The 19,182-nt window shown below is 44.4% G+C and overlaps 1 protein-coding gene and 1 pseudogene across 6 annotated transcripts in view; one reads left to right on the top strand and one right to left on the bottom strand.

The window, feature by feature from the left end:
* The window catches only part of PROM1 (prominin 1), a 121,828-nt gene that overhangs the window by 17,274 nt on the left and 85,372 nt on the right, over positions 1–19,182 (top strand). For all 6 annotated transcript variants that reach the window (XM_053402729.1, XM_053402728.1, XM_053402724.1 and 3 more), the window contains exon 3: positions 6,712–7,115. In XM_053402729.1, coding sequence (XP_053258704.1) covers positions 6,893–7,115 — 223 coding nt within the window. In that variant the 5' untranslated portion in view covers positions 6,712–6,892. The remainder of the gene's footprint in view (positions 1–6,711; positions 7,116–19,182) is intronic.
* LOC128421558 (uncharacterized) lies at positions 9,264–9,382 on the bottom strand (annotated as a pseudogene).

Below are 19,182 nucleotides of genomic sequence, written 5' to 3'. Positions count from 1 at the left end.
TACTCCTTTGAGTTCGGTGGGAAGGGGTCCGTAGGTAGGCAAACCATTAGGATCCAGGGGAAGCACATTTGCCTCTAAGTACTTCTCTCTTCTTTTACGGGATTAAGAAGAGAACCTTTTATTAAGGGTGAAAGAGGAGAGCGCAAAATATGGTCTGAAGCTCAACATCAAAAAAACTAAGATCATGGCCACTGGTCCCATCACCTCCTGGCAAATAGAAGGGGAAGAAATGGAAGCAGTGAGAGATTTTACTTTCTTGGGCTCCATGATCACTGCAGATGGTGACAGCAGCCACGAAATTAAAAGACGCCTGCTTCTTGGGAGAAAAGCAATGACAAACCTAGACAGCATCTTAAAAAGCAGAGACATCACCTTGCCAACAAAGGCCCATAAAGTTAAAGCTCTGCTTTTCCCAGTAGTGATGTATGGAAGTGAGAGCTGGACCATAAAGAAGGCTGATCGCCGAAGAATTGGTGCTTTTGAATTATGGTGCTGGAGGAGATTCTTGAGAGTCCCATGGACTGCAAGAAGATCAAACCTATCCATTCTTAAGGAAATCAGCCCTGAGTGCTCACTGGAAGGACAGATCCTGAAGCTGAGGCTCCAGTACTTTGGCCACCTCATGAGAAGAGAAGACTCCCTGGAAAAGACCCTGATGCTGGGAAAGATGGAGGGCACAAGGAGAAGGGGACGACAGAGGACGAGATGGTTGGACAGTGTTCTCGAAGCTACAAACATGAGTTTGACCAAACTGCGGGAGGCAGTGGAAGACAGGAGTGCCTGGCGTGCTCTGGTCCATGGGGTCACGAAGAGTCGGACACAACTAAACGACTAAACAACAACAACAACAACTATCATCTATCTATCTATTATCTATTATCTATCATCTATCATCTATCTATCTATCTATCTATCTATCTATCTATCTATCTATCTATATCTATCTATCTATCTATCTATCTATCTATCTATCTATCATCTATCATCTATCTATCTATCATCTATATCTCTGTTCCAGTGGGCCCACCTCTGTGATGTCATAATGAAGAGTCGGACATGACTAAACGACTAAACAACAACAACAACTTCTCTCTTCAGTCAATTGCTTGCTTGAGCCGACTGCTGGTGGAAAAAGGGAGTGTGATGAGATGTTTCAGTTGTTCTCACTCACAAAGGTTACCCAAATATATATGCCGTCCAGATAATTTTTTGGCAAACCAGAAATGGACCGCCTGCCAACTGGAGCTTAATTTGCCCAGCTGTGTATTAGGAGAGAACTTGAAACAGCTTTTCATGTGCTGGATTAGAGCTTACTAATATAAAATGCATATGGTTGTTGGCTTTGCTGTTAAGGTTAGTAAGGTTTCCTCTCCTGGGGGCATTTTGGAGAATTTAAGTTCTTTGATCTTTAACCAGTAAACTAGCAAATATAGTTTACCATTTAGAATGGGAAGGGAGGGGGGCAATTATGTTCCTCTTTGAAAAGAAAGCAATGGGATGAATGAACTGTGGAGCTGATTTCGATTCATGATACTCGTCTGCTTCCAAAGTCTACTTTTGGAGGAAACTTGGCAGAAATTGGAGGTTCTGGATAGGGACCCAGTTAGACAGAAGGGACCAATATTAGGGCTCTTCAGTGTGTTTAGCCTGATTAAGCTTTTACTCAGGCAGGCACTCTGTGTGCACTGGGATGAACAGGAGGGGGGCATTACATTGGGATGTATGTTGATGCTTAATGATTGGGTTCATTTCTTTGCAAAGAGAGCTTATTATAAATGCATCTTTAACCACTTCCCTTCCCCACCTGGCCCCCAGTCAGCAGCAGAGGAGACTTTGATAACACCCCACCCTGTGCCTTTCCATTCACTTCTGTTTGCCCATGCCTTGGCCTTTGCAGAGTTTGAAAGAATGATCCTTGATGAAAATTGGTTGCTGAACAGGGCTCTGTTGCGTTGGCCATTGCAAAAACAGGAGGTATCCTTGTAAAATACATGTTTCTGGTAATATGCCCTCCACATATTGCAGAACTACAACTCCCATCATCACTGGCCATTGGCTATGAAAGCTAGGGCTGATGGGAGTTGTAGTTGAGCTACATATAGAGGGCCAGAAGTCCCCAATGTCTGCTGCACCAATGTCATTACTGAACCTTGAGAGAACTTGGTTGTTGTTGTTTAGTCGTTTAGTCGTGTCCGACTCTTCATGACCCCATGGACCAGAGCACGCCAGGCACCTCTGTCCTCCACTACCTCCCGCAGTTTGGTCAAACTCATGCTGGTAGCTTCGAGAACACCATCCAACCATCTCGTCCTCTGTCGTCCCCTTCTCCTTGTGCCCTCCATCTTTCCCAACATCAGGGTCTTCTCCAGGGAGTCTTCTCTTCTCATGAGGTGGCCAAAGTACTGGAGCCTCAGCTTCACGATCTGTCCTTCCAGTGAGCACTCAGGGCTGATTTCATTAAGAATGGATGCATTTGATCTTCTTGCAGTCCATGGGACTCTCAAGAGTCTTCTCCAGCACCATAATTCAAAAGCATCAATTCTTCGGCGATCAGCCTTCTTTATGGTCCAGCTCTCACTTCCATACATCACTACTGGGAAAACCATGGCTTTAACTATACGGACCTTTGTTGGCAAGGTGACGTCTCTACTTCTCAAGATGCTGTCTAGGCCTGTCATTGCCCTTCTCCCAAGAAGCAGGCGTCTTTTAATTTCGTGGCTGCTGTCACCATCTGCAGTGATCATGGAGCCCAAGAAAGTAAAATCTCTCACTGCCTCCATTTCTTCCCCTTCTATTTGCCAGGAGGTGATGGGACCAGTGGCCATGATCTTCGTTTTTTTGATGTTGAGCTTCAGACCATATTTTGCACTCTCCTCTTTCACCCTCATTAAAAGGTTCTTTAATTCCTCCTCACTTTCTGCCATCAAGGTTGTGTCATCTGCATATCTGAGGTTGTTGATATTTCTTCCGGCAATCTTAATTCCAGCTTGGGATTCATCCAGCCCAGCCTTTCGCATGATGTATTCTGCGTATAAATTAAATAAGCAGGGAGACAAAATACAGCCTTGTCGTACGCCTTTCCCAATTTTGAACCAATCAGTTGTTCCATATCCAGTTCTAACTGTAGCTTCTTGTCCCACATAGAGATTTCTCAGGAGACAGATGAGGTGATCAGGCACTCCCATTTCTTTAAGAACTTGCCATAGTTTGCTGTGGTCGACACAGTCAAAGGCTTTTGCATAGTCAATGAAGCAGAAGTAGATGTCTTTCTGGAACTCTCTAGCTTTCTCCATAATCCAGCGCATGTTTGCAATTTGGTCTCTGGTTCCTCTGCCTCTTCTTAATCCAGCTTGCACTTCTGGGAGTTCTCGATCCACATACTGTTTGAGCCTTCCTTGTAGAATTTTAAGCATAACCTTGCTAGCGTGTGAAATGAGTGCAATTGTGCGGTAGTTGGAGCATTCTTTGGCACTGCCCTTCTTTGGGATTGGGATGTAGACTGATCTTCTCCAATCTTCTGGCCACTGCTGAGTTTTCCAAATTTGCTGGCATATTGAGTGTAGCACCTTAACAGCATCATCTTTTAAAATTTTAAATAGTTCAGCTGGAATACCATCACTTCCACTGGCCTTGTTATTTGCAGTGCTTTCTAAGGCCCATTTGACTTCACTTTCCAGGATGTCTGCCTCAAGGTCAGCAACCACACTACCTGGGGTGTACGAGACATCCATATCTTTCTGGTATAATTCCTCTGTGTATTCTTGCCACCTCTTCTTGATGTCTTCTGCTTCTGTTAGGTCCTTACCACTTTTGTCCTTTATTATGGTAATCTTTGTACGAAATGTTCCTTTCATATCTCCAATTTTCTTGAACAGATCTCTGGTTCTTCCCATTCTGTTGTTTTCCTCTATTTGTTTGCACTGCTCGTTTAAGAAGGCCTTCTTGTCTCTCCTTGCTATTCTTTGGAAATCTGCATTCAATTTCCTGTATCTTTCACTATCTCCCTCGCATTTTGCTTGCCTTCTCTCCTCCGCTATTTGTAAGGCCTCGTTGGACAGCCACTTTGCTTTCTTGCATTTCCTTTTCATTGGGATGGTTTTCGTTGCTGCCTCCTGTACAATGTTACGAGCCTCCATCCATAGTTCTTCAGGCACTCTGTCCAGCAAATCTAAATCCTTAAACCTGTTCCTCACTTCCACTGTGTATTCATAAGGGATTTGACTTAGATTGTATCTTACCGGCCCAGTGGTTTTTCCTACTTTCTTCAGTTTAAGCTTGAATTTTGCTATAAGAAGCTGATGATCTGAGCCACAGTCAGCTCCAGGTCTTGTTTTTGCTGACTGTATAGAGCTTCTCCATCTTTGGCTGCAGAGAATATAATCAATCTGATTTCGATACTGCCCATCTGGTGATGTCCATGTGTAGAGTCGTCTCTTGTGTTGTTGGAAAAGCGTGTTTGTGATGACCAGCTTGTTCTCTTGACAGAACTCTATTAGCCTTTGCCCTGCTTCGTTTTGATCTCCAAGGCCAAACTTGCCAGTTGTTCCTTTTATCTCTTGATTCCCTACTTTAGCATTCCAATCCCCTATAATGAGTAGAACATCCTTCTTTGGTGTCACTTCTATAAGGTCTTGTAAGTCTTCATAGAATTGGTCTATTTCAGTTTCTTCAGCACCAGTGGTTGGTGCATAAACTTGGATTACTGTGATGTTAAAAGGTCTGCCTTGGATTCGTATCGAGATCATTCTATCATTTTTGAGATTGCATCCCAGTACAGCTTTCGCCACTCTTTTGTTGACTATGAGGGCCACTCCATTTCTTTTATGGGTTTCTTGCCCACAGTAGTAGATGTGATGGTCATCCGAACTGAATTCGCCCATTCCCGTCCATTTTAGTTCACTGGTGCCCAGGATGTCAATATTTATTCTTGCCATCTCATTTTTGACCACCTCCAACTTACCTAGGTTCATGGTTCTTACATTCCAGGTTCCTATGCAATATTTTTCTTTACAGCATTGGACTTTCCTTTCGCTTCCAGGCATATCCGCAACTGAGCGTCCTTTCGGCTTTGGCCCAGCCGCTTCATCAGCTCTGGATCTACTTGTACTTGCCCTCCGCTCTTCCCCAGTAGCATGTTGGACGCCTTCCGACCTGAGGGGCTCATCTTCCAGCGTCATAACTTTTATATGCCTGTTGTCTTTGTCCATGGAGTTTTCTTGGCAAGGATACTGGAGTGGCTTGCCGGTTCCTCCTCCAGGTGGATCACGTTTGGTCAAAACTCTCCACTATGACCTGTTCATCTTGTGTGCCCTGCTCGGCGTAGTTCATAGCTTCTCTGAGTTCTTCAAGCCCCTTCGCCACGGCAAGGCAGTGATCCATGAAGGGGTAGGGAGAGAACTTGGTAGGGAGGCCTTGTTGTTTGAGGAGCTTGGTGCCGCCTCTATAAGTGATGTTGGGATGAGTGTTCAGACCCCTGGGTGCTCAGGGGTCCCTCCTCTCTCCCATGCTTTTCAACATCTGTATGAAGCCGCTGGGAGAGATCATCAAGGGATTTGGGCTGGGTGTTCCCCAGGATGCAGATGAATTCGGAACTAGTGAGGGTGGTGAATGTCGTGTGTGGGTGCCTAGAGGAGGTTGGAGGACGGATAGCTGTCAATGGATTGAGGTTGAAACCCAACAAGATGGGGGGACGAGGGGCAGGTGTGGGGGACTCCCTGGTCCTGAATGGGGTAACTGTGCACCTAAAGAACCAGGTGTGCAGCCTTGGGGTCATTCTGGACTCACAGCTGTCCGTGGAGGTGCAGGTTAATTCTGCATCCAGGATGGCTGTCTACCAGCTCCATTTGGTACGCTGGCTGAGAGCCTACCTGCCTGTGCACTGTCTTGCCAGAGTGGTTCACGTTCTAGTTATCTTCTGCTTGGACTACTGAAATGCGCTTGGAAACTACAACTAATCCAGAAAGTGGCTGCTAGACTGGTGACTGGGATAGGCTTCTGGAACCATATAACACCGGTCCTAAAGGATCTACATTGGCTCCCAGTATGGTTCTGAGCACAATTCAATGAGTTGGTGCTGACCTTTAAAGCCCTAAACAGCCTCAGCCCAGTGTACCTGAAGGAGGGTATCCACCCCCTTCGCTCAGCCTGGACACTGAGGTTTAGCTCTGAGGGCCTTCTGGCAGTTCCCTCGCAGTGAGAAATAAAGTTACAGGGAGCAAGATAGAGTGCCTTCTTGGTAGTGGCACCCATCTTGTGGAACACCCTCCCATCAGATGTCTAGGACATAAACATTTAGAAGACATCTGAAGGCAGCCCTCTGAGAAAGTTTAAATGTTTTGATGTTTTATTGTGTTTTTATAATTTGTTGGAAGCCACCCAGAGTGGCTGGGGCAATTCAATCAGATGAGCAGGGTACCAATAATAAAATCATCATCATCATCATTAATGGGAAATGCTGCTTTTAATTTTAGTTTTTCTCTTTCAAAGACTCAGTGTTGAACAAAAGAATTCTGAGCAATCTTTACCCTCCTCTTTACAGTAGTGGAAAGCCCCATCTTTCAGTGTTGCACAGGATCACACCTATCTGCTTATCTTTCCAACATGGCAGTGTGTTAAAACGTTACAGGCGACTGCGTGTGTTTCACACTGTTGTTAGGCTTCCTTGTGGGTTGAAATACCACTTAATAAACAGCTGTTTTCTCTCATTGCCAGAGATGGAGCCCTAACTGAATCCTGTGAAGAGCTGCCACAAAAAAGCTTTCGGAAGCAAGTGCACATTCTGGATTGAGGAAACAGCCGAGGAAAGACTCCTGTTTTGCTTGACGGATCTGTGCAGAATATTTGAGCCCCGCTCCCCCCAACTTCTACCTCATTTTATGCATTTTGGTCAGTCATGGCTGGGGAACTGTGTCTACTGCTCCTGTTACTGTTTTGTGGAAGAACGATTTCCGAAGTGCAGCCTTTATACCAACCGCCTTCTGAAACTCTGGATTTTGGGTTTGTTCCTGCAAAGACTTACGACACCGCAGCGTACCACGAACCTGGAGCAATAGGGATTTTGTTTCGATTAGTCCACACTTTCCTCTATTTAGTGCAACCAAATTATTTTCCTCAAGGTAAGTCTTTAATATTGAACTGTCCTAAAGCATGTGTGCTGGTTGAGGCTTTAGTTTGGCATGGCAGCTCTTATCACAGACTATAGTTTGTGAGCGTACCTTCAGAAAATAAGAAAAATAAAAATAAAAATAAATTACTATTTATTAAATTTGTATAGCACTCTATACCCACAGCTCTGAATGGGCTGGAACTGCAGTTGTCTTTTAGTAGTAGTAGTAGTAGTAATAATAATAATAATAATAATAATAATAATGGTATAATAATAATAATAATAATGGTCTGTTGCAGTTTTTTTTCTTGTAGTCGTCTAAATATGTAGATGAGAGCAGTGTGCTTTAAACTTCCTAAACTGGAGGAGCCCTTAAAATTTATCAGAATGACTCCACCCTCCCCTATGGAGTGGGTACATAGACCTTCTCGTCCATAGGTGTAAATATTTTAAAATAAAAATATATTACACTAATGATAGACTTATGTATTGTGAAATTAGTGGGTCACCTGAAAGCGCATTCTAGAGTACACATTCTAACTTCTTTTGCCATACTTCAGATGTTACACTTGTCTGCACCATTATATTCTCCTACATGGGTTCTCAGTGACCTCTGCAGCAAGATTGCACTATAGAGCATTAGTGTGAGAATCTTCTGGACTGCAATTAATAGATTCAGAAGATCATCAGTCATGTCTCTTCCTCTAGCTGATTAAGGGTCAGACAAGTGAGAGAGGAGCAATTAGATCTCTCTTAAAAGCAGTTGTAGGGGTCGTGGAATTTGAACAGGAGTGTGGTGCTAAGGAAATGGTGCTGTACCCTTTTTACCCTTCAATGTTCTCCTCCTTCCCTGCCTTGTTTTTTGTTCCGCTGGGGGAAATCATGCGCACATGTTTTCCATAAAGGAGCAGCTGGATTTGGATCTAGACTGTGAAACTGAGGAGAAAGGATCACCACCACACAGGCACATTCCCGATCCACTTTGAGAGGTCCATGTTGCTTCTTTTAAGATATATCTTGGCATCTCGTCTAACTTGAACTTAGGTAGTATACAACAACAACAACAACCCAGAAGTTGTTTGGGGGATCAATATGGCTGATGTTCATCTTCTAACAATGGCAGACCTTCCCAGAGTTGTGTTGGCAGCCTTTTAAGATATTGTGCAACCTCCTTCTTCTGCCTGTCCCCCCACCCAGATTCTGATCCATAGCACGAGACCCATCACATTGGCTTAAAACATGGTTCTGTGCTTCTCCTCAAGGTTCTTAATCTTTTGCTTTCTTCCTTCAAATTTGAAAGATAGGCCCTCTGGAAATTCCCACCTAAAAAAAATGTTCTTTCTCCTCAGAATATCTGTCAGGTCCCTATATCGGGATCTCAGGTTCAAAAAATGCCTAGGAACCTCTTTGAAGAGCACAACGGATTTATCGAGGACTTTGAGGCCTTTTTTATAATGATGTCCCAGAATGATATCTCTTGGTTCCCTGGTCTTAAAGACCACAATACAATCGTGGGTTATTTTAGTCTCTTTTTTAGGACCAAATCCGTAAGCTTTCTCCACCCAATCTTCCACTTCCTCTTTTTTCAGATCCCAGAATTCCACAAAATATCCTATCAAAGATTCTCTGAGTTTATCCTGATCCAGATAAGGAAGCCCTCTCAATCTCAGATAAGATTCTTTCGCACTCAATTGGAGAAACTGCAATCTCCTCCCACCCAATGCTGGTCAATGGGGCAAGGGACGGGGGCATTGATTGAGTGGCTGTCTGCCACTGATGGAGTGACACTACACTTGGTGTTACCTCAATGGATATAGCTGAGCTGGATCCCAAGCCACTCTCTTAGCCAGCCCTGGCTGACAAAGGGCCAGGGACCAGCCTGAAGCTGGTGTTGGGAATTATCCTGATGTGCCTGCCCCTCCTGACCTCCCATAGCTGCTGCCAGGTTGTAGATGCTGCAGTAACTCCACTGCTCTTCACAGTCTTGGTGGTGGCAGCAGCAGGTTAGCATTGCTTTGTGCATTCTTGTGAAAGTGCTTGGCACAGAGCAATCTCAAATTATAGAGCAGACCCTAGGGATGTTGATTATGTTGATAGTGGCACAGGCTGCCAAGGACAGATAGGATCTCACAGCAGGGCAGCGCTAGAGACCACTTACTTCCTACAACACCTGGTATTCCCAGGCGGTCTCCCATCCAAGTACTAACCAGGCCTGACCCTGCTTAGCTTCCGAGATCAGACGAGATCGGGCGTGTTCAGGGTAGTATGGGTGGCCAACTAGCTAGGCGAATTGTGGGAGCTGAAGAGAGGCAGAGAGCCTATGGGAGGACTGGTCAACCTCATTCCTTGGCTGGCAGACTTTAGCAGGGAATCCCTTTCCTATGGGATTAGTGCTCCAAGCCAGGGTCCTGGACTGCCCAGAGCATTTTGCCTGCAAAAGAAATGACGACCAGGGAGTTGATGGGTTCATAGGGTAGCATGACTTTTTAGAAAGGGGAGGGGGAATTGAAAACATTTGAGCAGGAAGTACAGCAGGAAGTCGGGGTGAACAACCTGCGTCCCTCTATATGAACTTGGACTCCAGAGTCCCATTAGTTTCAACCAGCATAGCTGGGGATTACAAGAATTGCAGTCTAGCAACATCTGCCAAAGGGAGAGTTTCACCAACCCTAGCATAAAAGAGGGTCTGCCATTCTTGCCATTCCGTTTGCTGCTTTAATGTGTTTTCCTTTGGGTTTAATTCTCCTTGGTTGATTCAGCTAATATTTAAGATTTCTCCTTGAAAGATTGCCCTTGCATGCTAATTACTTGAGCAAGCTTTTAATTCATTTGCATCTCTTTGAAGACTTCTATATAATGAGCCATGCAAATATTGTACAGAGGGTTCCCATTCGTTTTTGCTGGTCTCGATCCGGGGCATTTAGCTCTGCAGCATGTTGTGCAGAATGTTAGCAGGTGAGACTTTTCTCCCCCCCCCCATACAATAAAAAAACAAACAAAACAAAAATAGTGACCCGTCTGGCCTCGAACTGGCTTCACTAAGGTTTAGACTCAGTAGGTTCATGGCCAGGGGAATCCTGGTTCAGTACTAGCACCACGTTTTGTTCAGACAAAGGCAAAATGTCCTGCCCCACAGGTGTTTGTGCTTTCCCAGAGAGCCACGAGATCTGCTCCAACGTTTGAATGTTTCTGGGCAGCCACGATGCCTGACCAGAAGGCAGTGGAGCTTCTCTTGCAGGCCAAAGGGGTTGTTCAAATGCACACAATCTATCTGTGGGCCAAAATGGCTGCTCCGTGGAAGGTGCAGATGCGGCTTCTTGGCCTGAGCAAAGACTGTGCTCAGGAGACTGCAGTTTCTCAGCTGTCCAAAGTGATTGCTCCACCGATTGCAGTCCTTTCGCACTATGCCAAGGGGTCTGTTCGTGTATTTGAAAATTCTCTAGAGGATGGGCTGCTTGCCCAACATAGCCCGAAAATTTCCCTGTAGGCCTGCAAGGCTGCTCCTCGGATACAGATGTCCGCTCTTTCTGCTGAGGAGTCTGCTCCACAGGTGAGACTTTTCTTAGGAGGGATATCTTGGGTGAGGAAAGCTTCTGCCAAAGTGCCAAGCTAGGGTTAAGGACGTCGGCAGGGTTAGTTAAGACCTGGCCATCTTTACTGCAGAAAGCAAATAATAGCGATTACGGTAGTTGTTTTAGCTAGCATCAGCAGCAAACACAATACTTTGCTGGATGTTCCATCTCCCTCGATCTTAGCAGTCATGCTGGAAGTAGTGGACAAGTGTTTGCATCGTAGGTGGTTTCCGCAGCCCTTCCACTTTAACAAACTTCAGATGTTACAGGAATACAACTGGCCACCTGCTTTGACCATCGGCTGAGGGCAGTTGGGCTGCAACAATATCAGGAGTGCACCATGTTAGCTATCTCTAGTGTAGACACAGTACTGAGCTGGCAGGACAAATGGTCTGACAGCTGGCATATTTGATCAGATTTTGTGCATGGTGGCATTCTCAATGTGCCCTGAAATCACAGGAGGCCTTAACTGGCCGTACAAAACACTTGTGATGCATCCTTTCTGTTTTAAAGTGCTTCCGTGAATTATTTGGTTGCTTTTCAATAAATCCTATAAGATTGACTTTAATGCATTCAAAGTGTATGCCTGGATCACCTGCAGATGTTTTAAATACAAATGAGAGGATTTGAAGATATGGACACTCAAGTTTATTATGCTTTCAGTGTGACTTGAAGCTGACTTTGTAAATTGTTGACTGAGTGCTTTAGTTGCGGTGCATGCAGATCTCATCATTCATGGTTCTCAACCTTTTAAACATATTAAGAAGTTTATGGTAAAAGGGTTAAAAATGGAAAACCTTCAACTGTGATTTTAAGACCACAAGTAGAGGCATTTATTTTGCAAGGGAGGGGTACATGCAACTGATGATGAGGTGTGCTTTCTGTCTGCTTCTGTTTAGCTATGCATAACTTTGTAAGAAAATTGAAGTACAAGCAACAGAATACATGGAGTTCTGTGTCTTTATTTTCCAAGGAGTTTGTGTAAAAGTTTTGCAGCATTTTTTTTAAAAAAAAAACCCAAGCAATTTAAGAAGGATGCCTGCCTGAGTTAAGGGCAGCTGTGGAGAAGCTGCTTAACTCTTTCCTCACTGGTCATTTTCCAGTTCAAAAGCTCCTCTGTCATTTGAGAGTGGGGGAAGATGGCTTTCTTGTATCCTTTCTGCAGTGGGTGGAAAGCAAGTTGGGTAGCGTTTGAGCTGAGAAATGACTAGTGCGTAATCTTTTTTAAATAGATCTTTGGATATCATGACATTTGCAGGATGAATCCAAGAGTGAGCTCCAACAGCAAGTTGCTAAGTAAGAATTTGACAGACTTACTTAGGTTTGAGGTTCCAGTAACTGAAAGGAGTAAATCTACTAAAAATATGTCATGTTTACATCATTCCTTATAGCAAATTTGGTGTGTGAGTTCTGACAGGACAGAAAACCTGAGTGGGTTGATCAAATTGGCTTTCTTGAGACTTTCATAGCTAACTGTATTCTGGAGAAGGACCTAGCTGGTTAAAACTCTGAACAGGAACTCTCTTGTTTGTGGGTGAGATATGCTGTAAGTCAGGCATAGGCAAACTCGGCCCTGCAGATGTTTTGAGACTACAACTCCCATGATCCCTCGCTAACAGGCCCAGTGGTCAGGGTTGATGGGAATTGTAGTCCCAAAACATCTGGAGGGCCAAGTTCACCTATGCCTGCTGTAAGAAGTCTTCAGGTTTCATCATCTTAGCCATGGACCCACTATATATCTTGTAGTGGGATCATGAAGTGGGTGATATTCTTACCAAGGTAGCATGGAATTATGCATGGTTGTTCCCAACCGTAATCTCTTCATCTTTAAATTCCTGGCTATGTAGTATTTAGCACCAGATGAGCTTTGTAAGGCACATTAAGGCATTCTACGTTGGAAGGGATGTGATTCTGTTGGCACGTGATGGCCATGCAAGGTTTAGGGAAGGTAGTAAGTAGATGGTATTAAAAATATCATTGGTTACAAAATACTATTAAACTATTTTGAACCTTGGACAATCTTTGTATTAAAAACTCCAGTTATTAATAGCTGTCTGATACAAGTTGCAAAAGCATTGCATTGTGGAAATGATTCAGGGCTGGTAGGAGCAAATATGGGAAGTCATTATGGAGAAAACTTCTCCAGTTAAAGGGAATCACATTGCATGGTGCAAAGTATTATTTCATTTTTAAGGAGTAGGTCCTTACCTTGATCTTCATAGACTCTTCAAAATCCTTATGTAAGTGACTGGCAAACCTTTGGCTCATTTCAGGATATCAGTGGATAAAGTTTCTTCTACAAAGATCAAGATCTGTCCTATTTATTGTAGCAATATTGAAAGCAAAGTTTCAACTTTGAGTTACCTTTTTTAGGTGTGTGTGTATTTCTTTGTTTTTCGCCTCACTTTTTTGAGAAACGTGTAAAAAATTGCAGAATTTAAAAGGTTTTAAAACATACAGTGGTACCTCGGGTTACATACACTTCAGGTTACAGACTCTGCTAACCCATAAGTAGTACCTTGAGTTAAGAACTTTGCTTCAGGATGAGAACAGAAATCGTGCTCAGGCGGCGCAGCGGCAGGGGGAGGCCCCATTATCTAAAATGGTGCTTCAGGTTAAGAACAGTTTCAGGTTAAGAATGGACCTCCGGAACGAATTAAGTACATAACCAGAGGTACCACTGTATTACTCGGATAACAGTTATGCAACTTAGAGCAGAATTATAACAGCAAGCGTCTGAACAGTTGAAAGCTGGGGCTGATTGCCTATGTGCCAGGCTTGCTCTTTCAAAGGCCTTGAGCAGTGAAAAGATCTTCACCTGGTGCTGAAAAGACATGCTCTGGGACCAGGTGAGCATCGTGCAGAGAGCATTACAAAGGCCATGTATATGGGGAGCAGGTGATAGTGCTGAGTACAGGCAGATTCATGTGGAAGAAGGCAACCCCTCAGGTGCCCAGCTCTCAAGCTGCAATAGAGGATTTATTTTGTAAAAGCAAGCACCTGCCCTCTGAGTTTTTCTCAGAGATGGATGAGTCACCAATGAAGTTGTTTTAAGAACCAGCACAATCTGTTCCCACCACCAGTTTGCAGCCAGCAGCCCATTAGCAATGTTTTGGAAGAGTTTAAGCTGCCTGTGCCCTTCTGGTTCCCAGTTGTACCTCGGAAGTCAAACGGAATCCATTCCAGAAGTCCGTTTGACTTTCGCAATGTTCAACTTCCAAAGCGTGGCTTCTGATTGGCTGCAGGAAGCTCCTGCAGCCAATTGGAAGCCACGGAAGCCCGTCGGACGTTCGGCTTCCAAAAGAACATTCGAAAACCGGAACACTCACTTCCGGTTTTTGATTGCTCAGGAACCGAGGTATGACTATAGTCCATCTAAGCTGCTTTATATTAAAAAAGAATCACCATTTCTGATGACAGAATTAGCAAACCCCATGGAACATATAGTTTTAGTCTTAGGCCTGCGTTCTGAATAAAACATTAGAGACAAGGCTCTAGAATTTTTATTCAAATTGAAGTTGGAAATGGAGGCAACGAAGAAGAACACATATTACAATGAAGCAAGATCTCTAAAACCCACTGATTACGAGGCTTAGTGTATCATGGATATGCTAATTGCTAGTGGGAAAACTAAAATGGTGCAAGGAGAAGCTTGTTGCTTATTGAAAGATTGGCATATGCAAATTTTATATATGCCGGAGGCAGTGTTAGAAACTCAGATATATAATCTAGGTGCCGAATGGCTCCTTAAACTAGGGCTACAGTTGCCAAAACGGAATGCCTAGTTGCCATTTTTGGTTCCAGAAATTCATTTTGATTGTGCAGATAAAATATAACCGATAGAATTCTACAGGATGTGTTGCTAGTGTGTGAAAACAGTCAAGATCCAAGGATCTCCAGGCATAGCACCACCAGATGATGGAGACAACAAGCGCCACCCTGGTGCCCGGGCATCTTCACTTGGCTGCAAGTGGCCAATAAGGTAAAGGTAAAGGGACCCCTGACCATTAGGTCCAGTCATGGCCAACTCTGGGCTTGCGGCGCTCATCTCGCTTTACTGGCCGTGGGAGCTGGCGTTTGTCCGCAGACAGCTTCTGGGTCATGTGGCCAGCATGACTAAGCCACTTCTAGTGAACCAGAGCAGCGCACAGAATGCCGTTTACCTTCCCGCCAGAGCGGTACCTATTTATCTACTTGCACTTTGACATGCTTTCGAACTGCTAGGTTGGCAGGAGCAGGGACCGAGCAACAGGAGCTCACCCCTTCACGGGGATTCGAACCGCCAACCTTCTGATCAGCAAGTCCTAGGCTCTGTGGTTTAACCCACAGCGCCACCCGCATGGCCAATAGCCTGCGTGGCCAATAGCCAGGTGCAAAATGTGCCTGTTGAATTTCAAATGCTGGCAGGGGACGCTCTGTACTTCAGAAATTGATCTGAAGCTTAAAGGGCTTAAACATTTGGTGGGGGAGTGGAAGGGTAGAGGAGAAATGGAAACTATAATGTGTGTGTGTGTGTGTGTGTGTGTGTGTGTGTGTGTGTAAAAGGTTCCTTGCTTGCTGCACTTTCTGAGTAAGCATGAATAAGTTAACTTGCTATCGTGACTCCTTGATATGCTAACATCTGCAGCCCAGGGCTCCTTCAGGAGGAAGAGTGGGATATATATTTTTATATAGAATAAATAAATAAAAATTGCTACCAGGCCCTGCAGTTTCTTCCAGTCTATGAGTAATCCAATTAATAATTTTGATAGCAATGAATAGGACGAGAGCCCAATAAATATTGGTTCTGGACTGAAGCTTGAAAGTGCGATCTTAGTGGATATTGAGCTGGCTGCTCATTCAATAAATTATGTGCTTAATGGCGCTTGGGGAGTAGCAGGAAAGAGAAGTGAATGAGACTTGGAGCTAATAAATGCTTTGATGAAAACTTTTCTTGGCATGTTTTAACATATTTCACTCCTTTAGAGGGAACTACTGGAGTTCTCAGTGGCCTCTGCCTTCCCTTCCCTTCCCACCAAAACCCGGATCATGTGGATTTGAGCAACGTCACTTAATTGGCTAATCCATAATCTCTCTTCCCATATGTTGCTCCGTTTTTCTTTCTAAGTGTGTTAGTGACACAGAGGTATTTTTGGACTGTGCTTTCTAAACGAAGTCTGATGTCCAACTGGGTTTGAGCGAAATAATGGAGGTCTATTATTGAACTCCCCAAAATACACCACTCTGAAAATTAAGGCGACTCAACCCTGCAAGAAGTTTGCTGCTGTGTCTGTGGGCAAACCATGTCGGAGCAAGCAGGTTTCCACAGTGGCAGTGTGAAAGGAGAGCAATCTGGGATTCTGCATGCATTATTCGGTTGTTAGGTGTGCCCTTCAGGCTTCCCTGCCAGACTTAGGCTGCATTTTTTTCTTAATTTTTTTTTTTTTGGTAATTCAACAAAACATATTATCTTAAAACATATCATCCTTAATTTTTTTCCTCATTCCCCCCTCCCCCTCCCTCCCATAAACAACCTGCCCTTCCCACCCCTGACTTCCCACAGTTCCAGTCCCTGGTTTCTCTATAAATGCTATTCTCTGCATGTTATGGAATTGTATAAGTCCTTAATTTATCTAACTAATTATTATCAATAAAAAAAATTGTGAGTGTTTATTCAAAGCCTGCCAAAGAGTCCAATTCACTTTGTTGAGTCTTTAGATACTTTGTAAAAGGTTCCCATTCCTCTTTAAAGTCACAGTTAGCCTTGTCCCGTAGTTTATGTGTCAATTTTGCCAGTTCTGCATAGTCCATCAGTTTCAAAGTGTTGGTGCTGACCTTTAAAGCCCTAAACGGCCTCGATCCAGTATACCTGAAGGAGCGTCTCCACCCCCATCATTCTGCCCGGATGCTGAGGGTCTTCTGGCGGTTCCCTCCCTGCGAGAAGCGAGGTTACAGGGAACCAGGCAGAGGGCCTTCTCGGTAGTGGCGCCCTCCCTGTGGAACGCCCTCCCACCAGATGTCAAAGAGATAAACAACTACCTGACATTTAGAAGACATCTGAAGGCAGCCCTGTTTAGGGAAGTTTTTAATGTCTGACATTTTAATGTATTTTTAAGAGAATAGCATTTCAGAAAGCGTGATTTAATCTTCATCAGAGCTGTTGTCATTGGTGAAAGCAGGAGAATACCTAGACCCAGTGCATTTTTCTAAAAAATTTTTTAGGGGTACTCTCATTTCTGTCTGAGATTCAGGAAACACCGGGAAAGGAAATGAAGCCGCCATCAGGGTTAGCAACAGAAGTGACGGTTCACCATGCTAGAGAAGAAACTAGAATTTATTTTAATTTTTTTTAGTTTCTTATCCCATTAGATTCACAAAATGTTTAGGGGTATGCGTACCCCTGCATCCCCCCAGAAAAAAGTGCTGCCTAGACCTAAATATAAACCAACATCATTAACTGAAAAAAATAAAAATGCCTGAGGGGAATTATTTTGGAATTGGGATATTTAAAAGGGTACAAGACTGACACTGCTACCATTTCAGAAAAACTCTTTAATAATGGCTTCCATTTACACTTATATCATTCCACCTCTTCCAGCACCCAAGTGCCAACGGAGGTAGAAGCAGAATCTCTGTGCTAAGTGAATGTTCTCTTTAGTATCCCGTTGCCTCCTGAGATTTCAGAGCAGCTGAGCCACGCTGGAAGTGTGCCATGCTGAAAATGTACCAGCCATTTATTGCCACAGGAGTTGTATTCAGGAAGAGCCGTCCTATCTGTAACTCCAGATGATACAGAAATCATAGTTCTTGAATTTACATTCTCAAGATGAAGGATTGCAAAGCATGGGATATCAAAGCAAAGCTGTCGCCTAAGAGTTGCTGAAATGAATGTATGCCTTTATACTGGCAAGTTGGCTGTAAGAGTGAAAACTGGCAATCTCTGGTTCAAACCACACCATAGTGGGCCATGAACTCTCTGGAGGCTAATTCATGAGCCGTATGTATGAACCCAAATGTTCATTGTGTCCCCGCCTCTGTCATTGATAGTGCTTTAACCTCCCTCCCCAGCCACCCATTTTCTGAACTATGTCAGGTAAGCTCAGAAACCTTTGCTTGTTATTTGCTTCCTGTAACTTTATGCTTTGGCTGTTCTTTGGAGCAATTGGGAGATATTGTATCTCTGTTAATTCACACGCCCCTTGGCCAAAGATCTGAGCACAGCTGGAGAGAGTATATTGCTGGGTTGGAAGGAAAGGAGGAAAAGAGAAGCTGCAGTTGTTTACTGGTACCACTGTGGGGTAGGAAAGGCAATTGTGTCCAGGGCAGCTGTCTCCCAGCTCCATCTGGTACGCAGGCTGAGACCCTACCTGCCCACGGACTGTCTCACCAAAGTGGTGCATGCTCTGGTTATCTCCCGCTTGGACTACTGCAATGCGCTCTACATGGAGCTACCTTTGAAGGTGACCCAGAAACTACAGTGGTACCTCGGGTTAAGAACTTAATTCGTTCTGGAGGTCTGTTCTTAACCTGAAACTGTTCTTAACCTGAAGCACCACTTTAGCTAATGGGGCCTCCCGCTGCTGCTGTGCCACCGCCGCACAATTTCTGTTCTCATCCTGAAGCAAAGTTCTTAACCCGAGGCAATATTTCTAGGTTAGCAGAGTCTGTAACCTGAAGCATATGTAACCCGAGGTACCACTGTACAACTAATCCAGAATGTGGCAGCTAGACTAGGAGTGGCCACCAAGACCACATAACGCCAGTCTTGAAAGACCTACATTAGCTCCCAGTACATTTCCAGGGAAAATTCAAAGTGTTGGTGCTGACCTTTAAAGCCCTAAATGGCCTCGACCCAGTATACCTGAAGGAGCGTCTTCTCCACCCCCATCGTTCAGCCTGGACACTGAGGTCCAGCTCCGAGGGCCTTCTGGTGGTTCCCTCCCTGCGAGAAGTGAGGTTACAGGGAACCAGGCAGAGGGCCTTCTTAGTAGTGGCGCCCACCCTGTGGAATGCCCTCCCCTCAGATGTCAAGGAAATAAGCAACTTCCTGACTTTTAGAAGACATCTGAAGGCAGCCCTGTTTAGGAGAATTTTAATGTTTGATCTTTTACTGTGTTTTTAACATCCTGTTGGAAGCCGCCCGGAGTGGCTGGGGAAACCCAGCCAGATGGGCAGGGTATAAATAATAAATTATTATTATTATATTATAATTGAGGGCCCAGCTGCAACAGAAAGGGAGTGAGTTAAGGAGCTTTTGAGGAACACTACAGCACATATTCTAGATCAGCAATGAGGAAGAGGAGGTGGGGGAATTGGTGGGTGGCAAAGCAGGCAATTTGAAGCTGCCATTCAAAATTCACATTTTGCACCTGGCTGTTAGAGAGCTGGGCCATAAAGAAGGCTGATCACCGAAGAATTGATGCTTTTGAATTATGGTGCTGGAGGAGACTCTTGAGAGTCCCATGGACTGCAAGAAGATCAAACCTATCCATTCTGAAGGAAATCAGACCTGAGTGCTCACTGGAA

This window comes from Podarcis raffonei, chromosome 9, assembly GCF_027172205.1.
Source record: "Podarcis raffonei isolate rPodRaf1 chromosome 9, rPodRaf1.pri, whole genome shotgun sequence".
Taxonomy (NCBI): Eukaryota; Metazoa; Chordata; class Lepidosauria; order Squamata; family Lacertidae; genus Podarcis; species Podarcis raffonei.
This window is presented reverse-complemented; position numbering and strand designations above follow the sequence as displayed.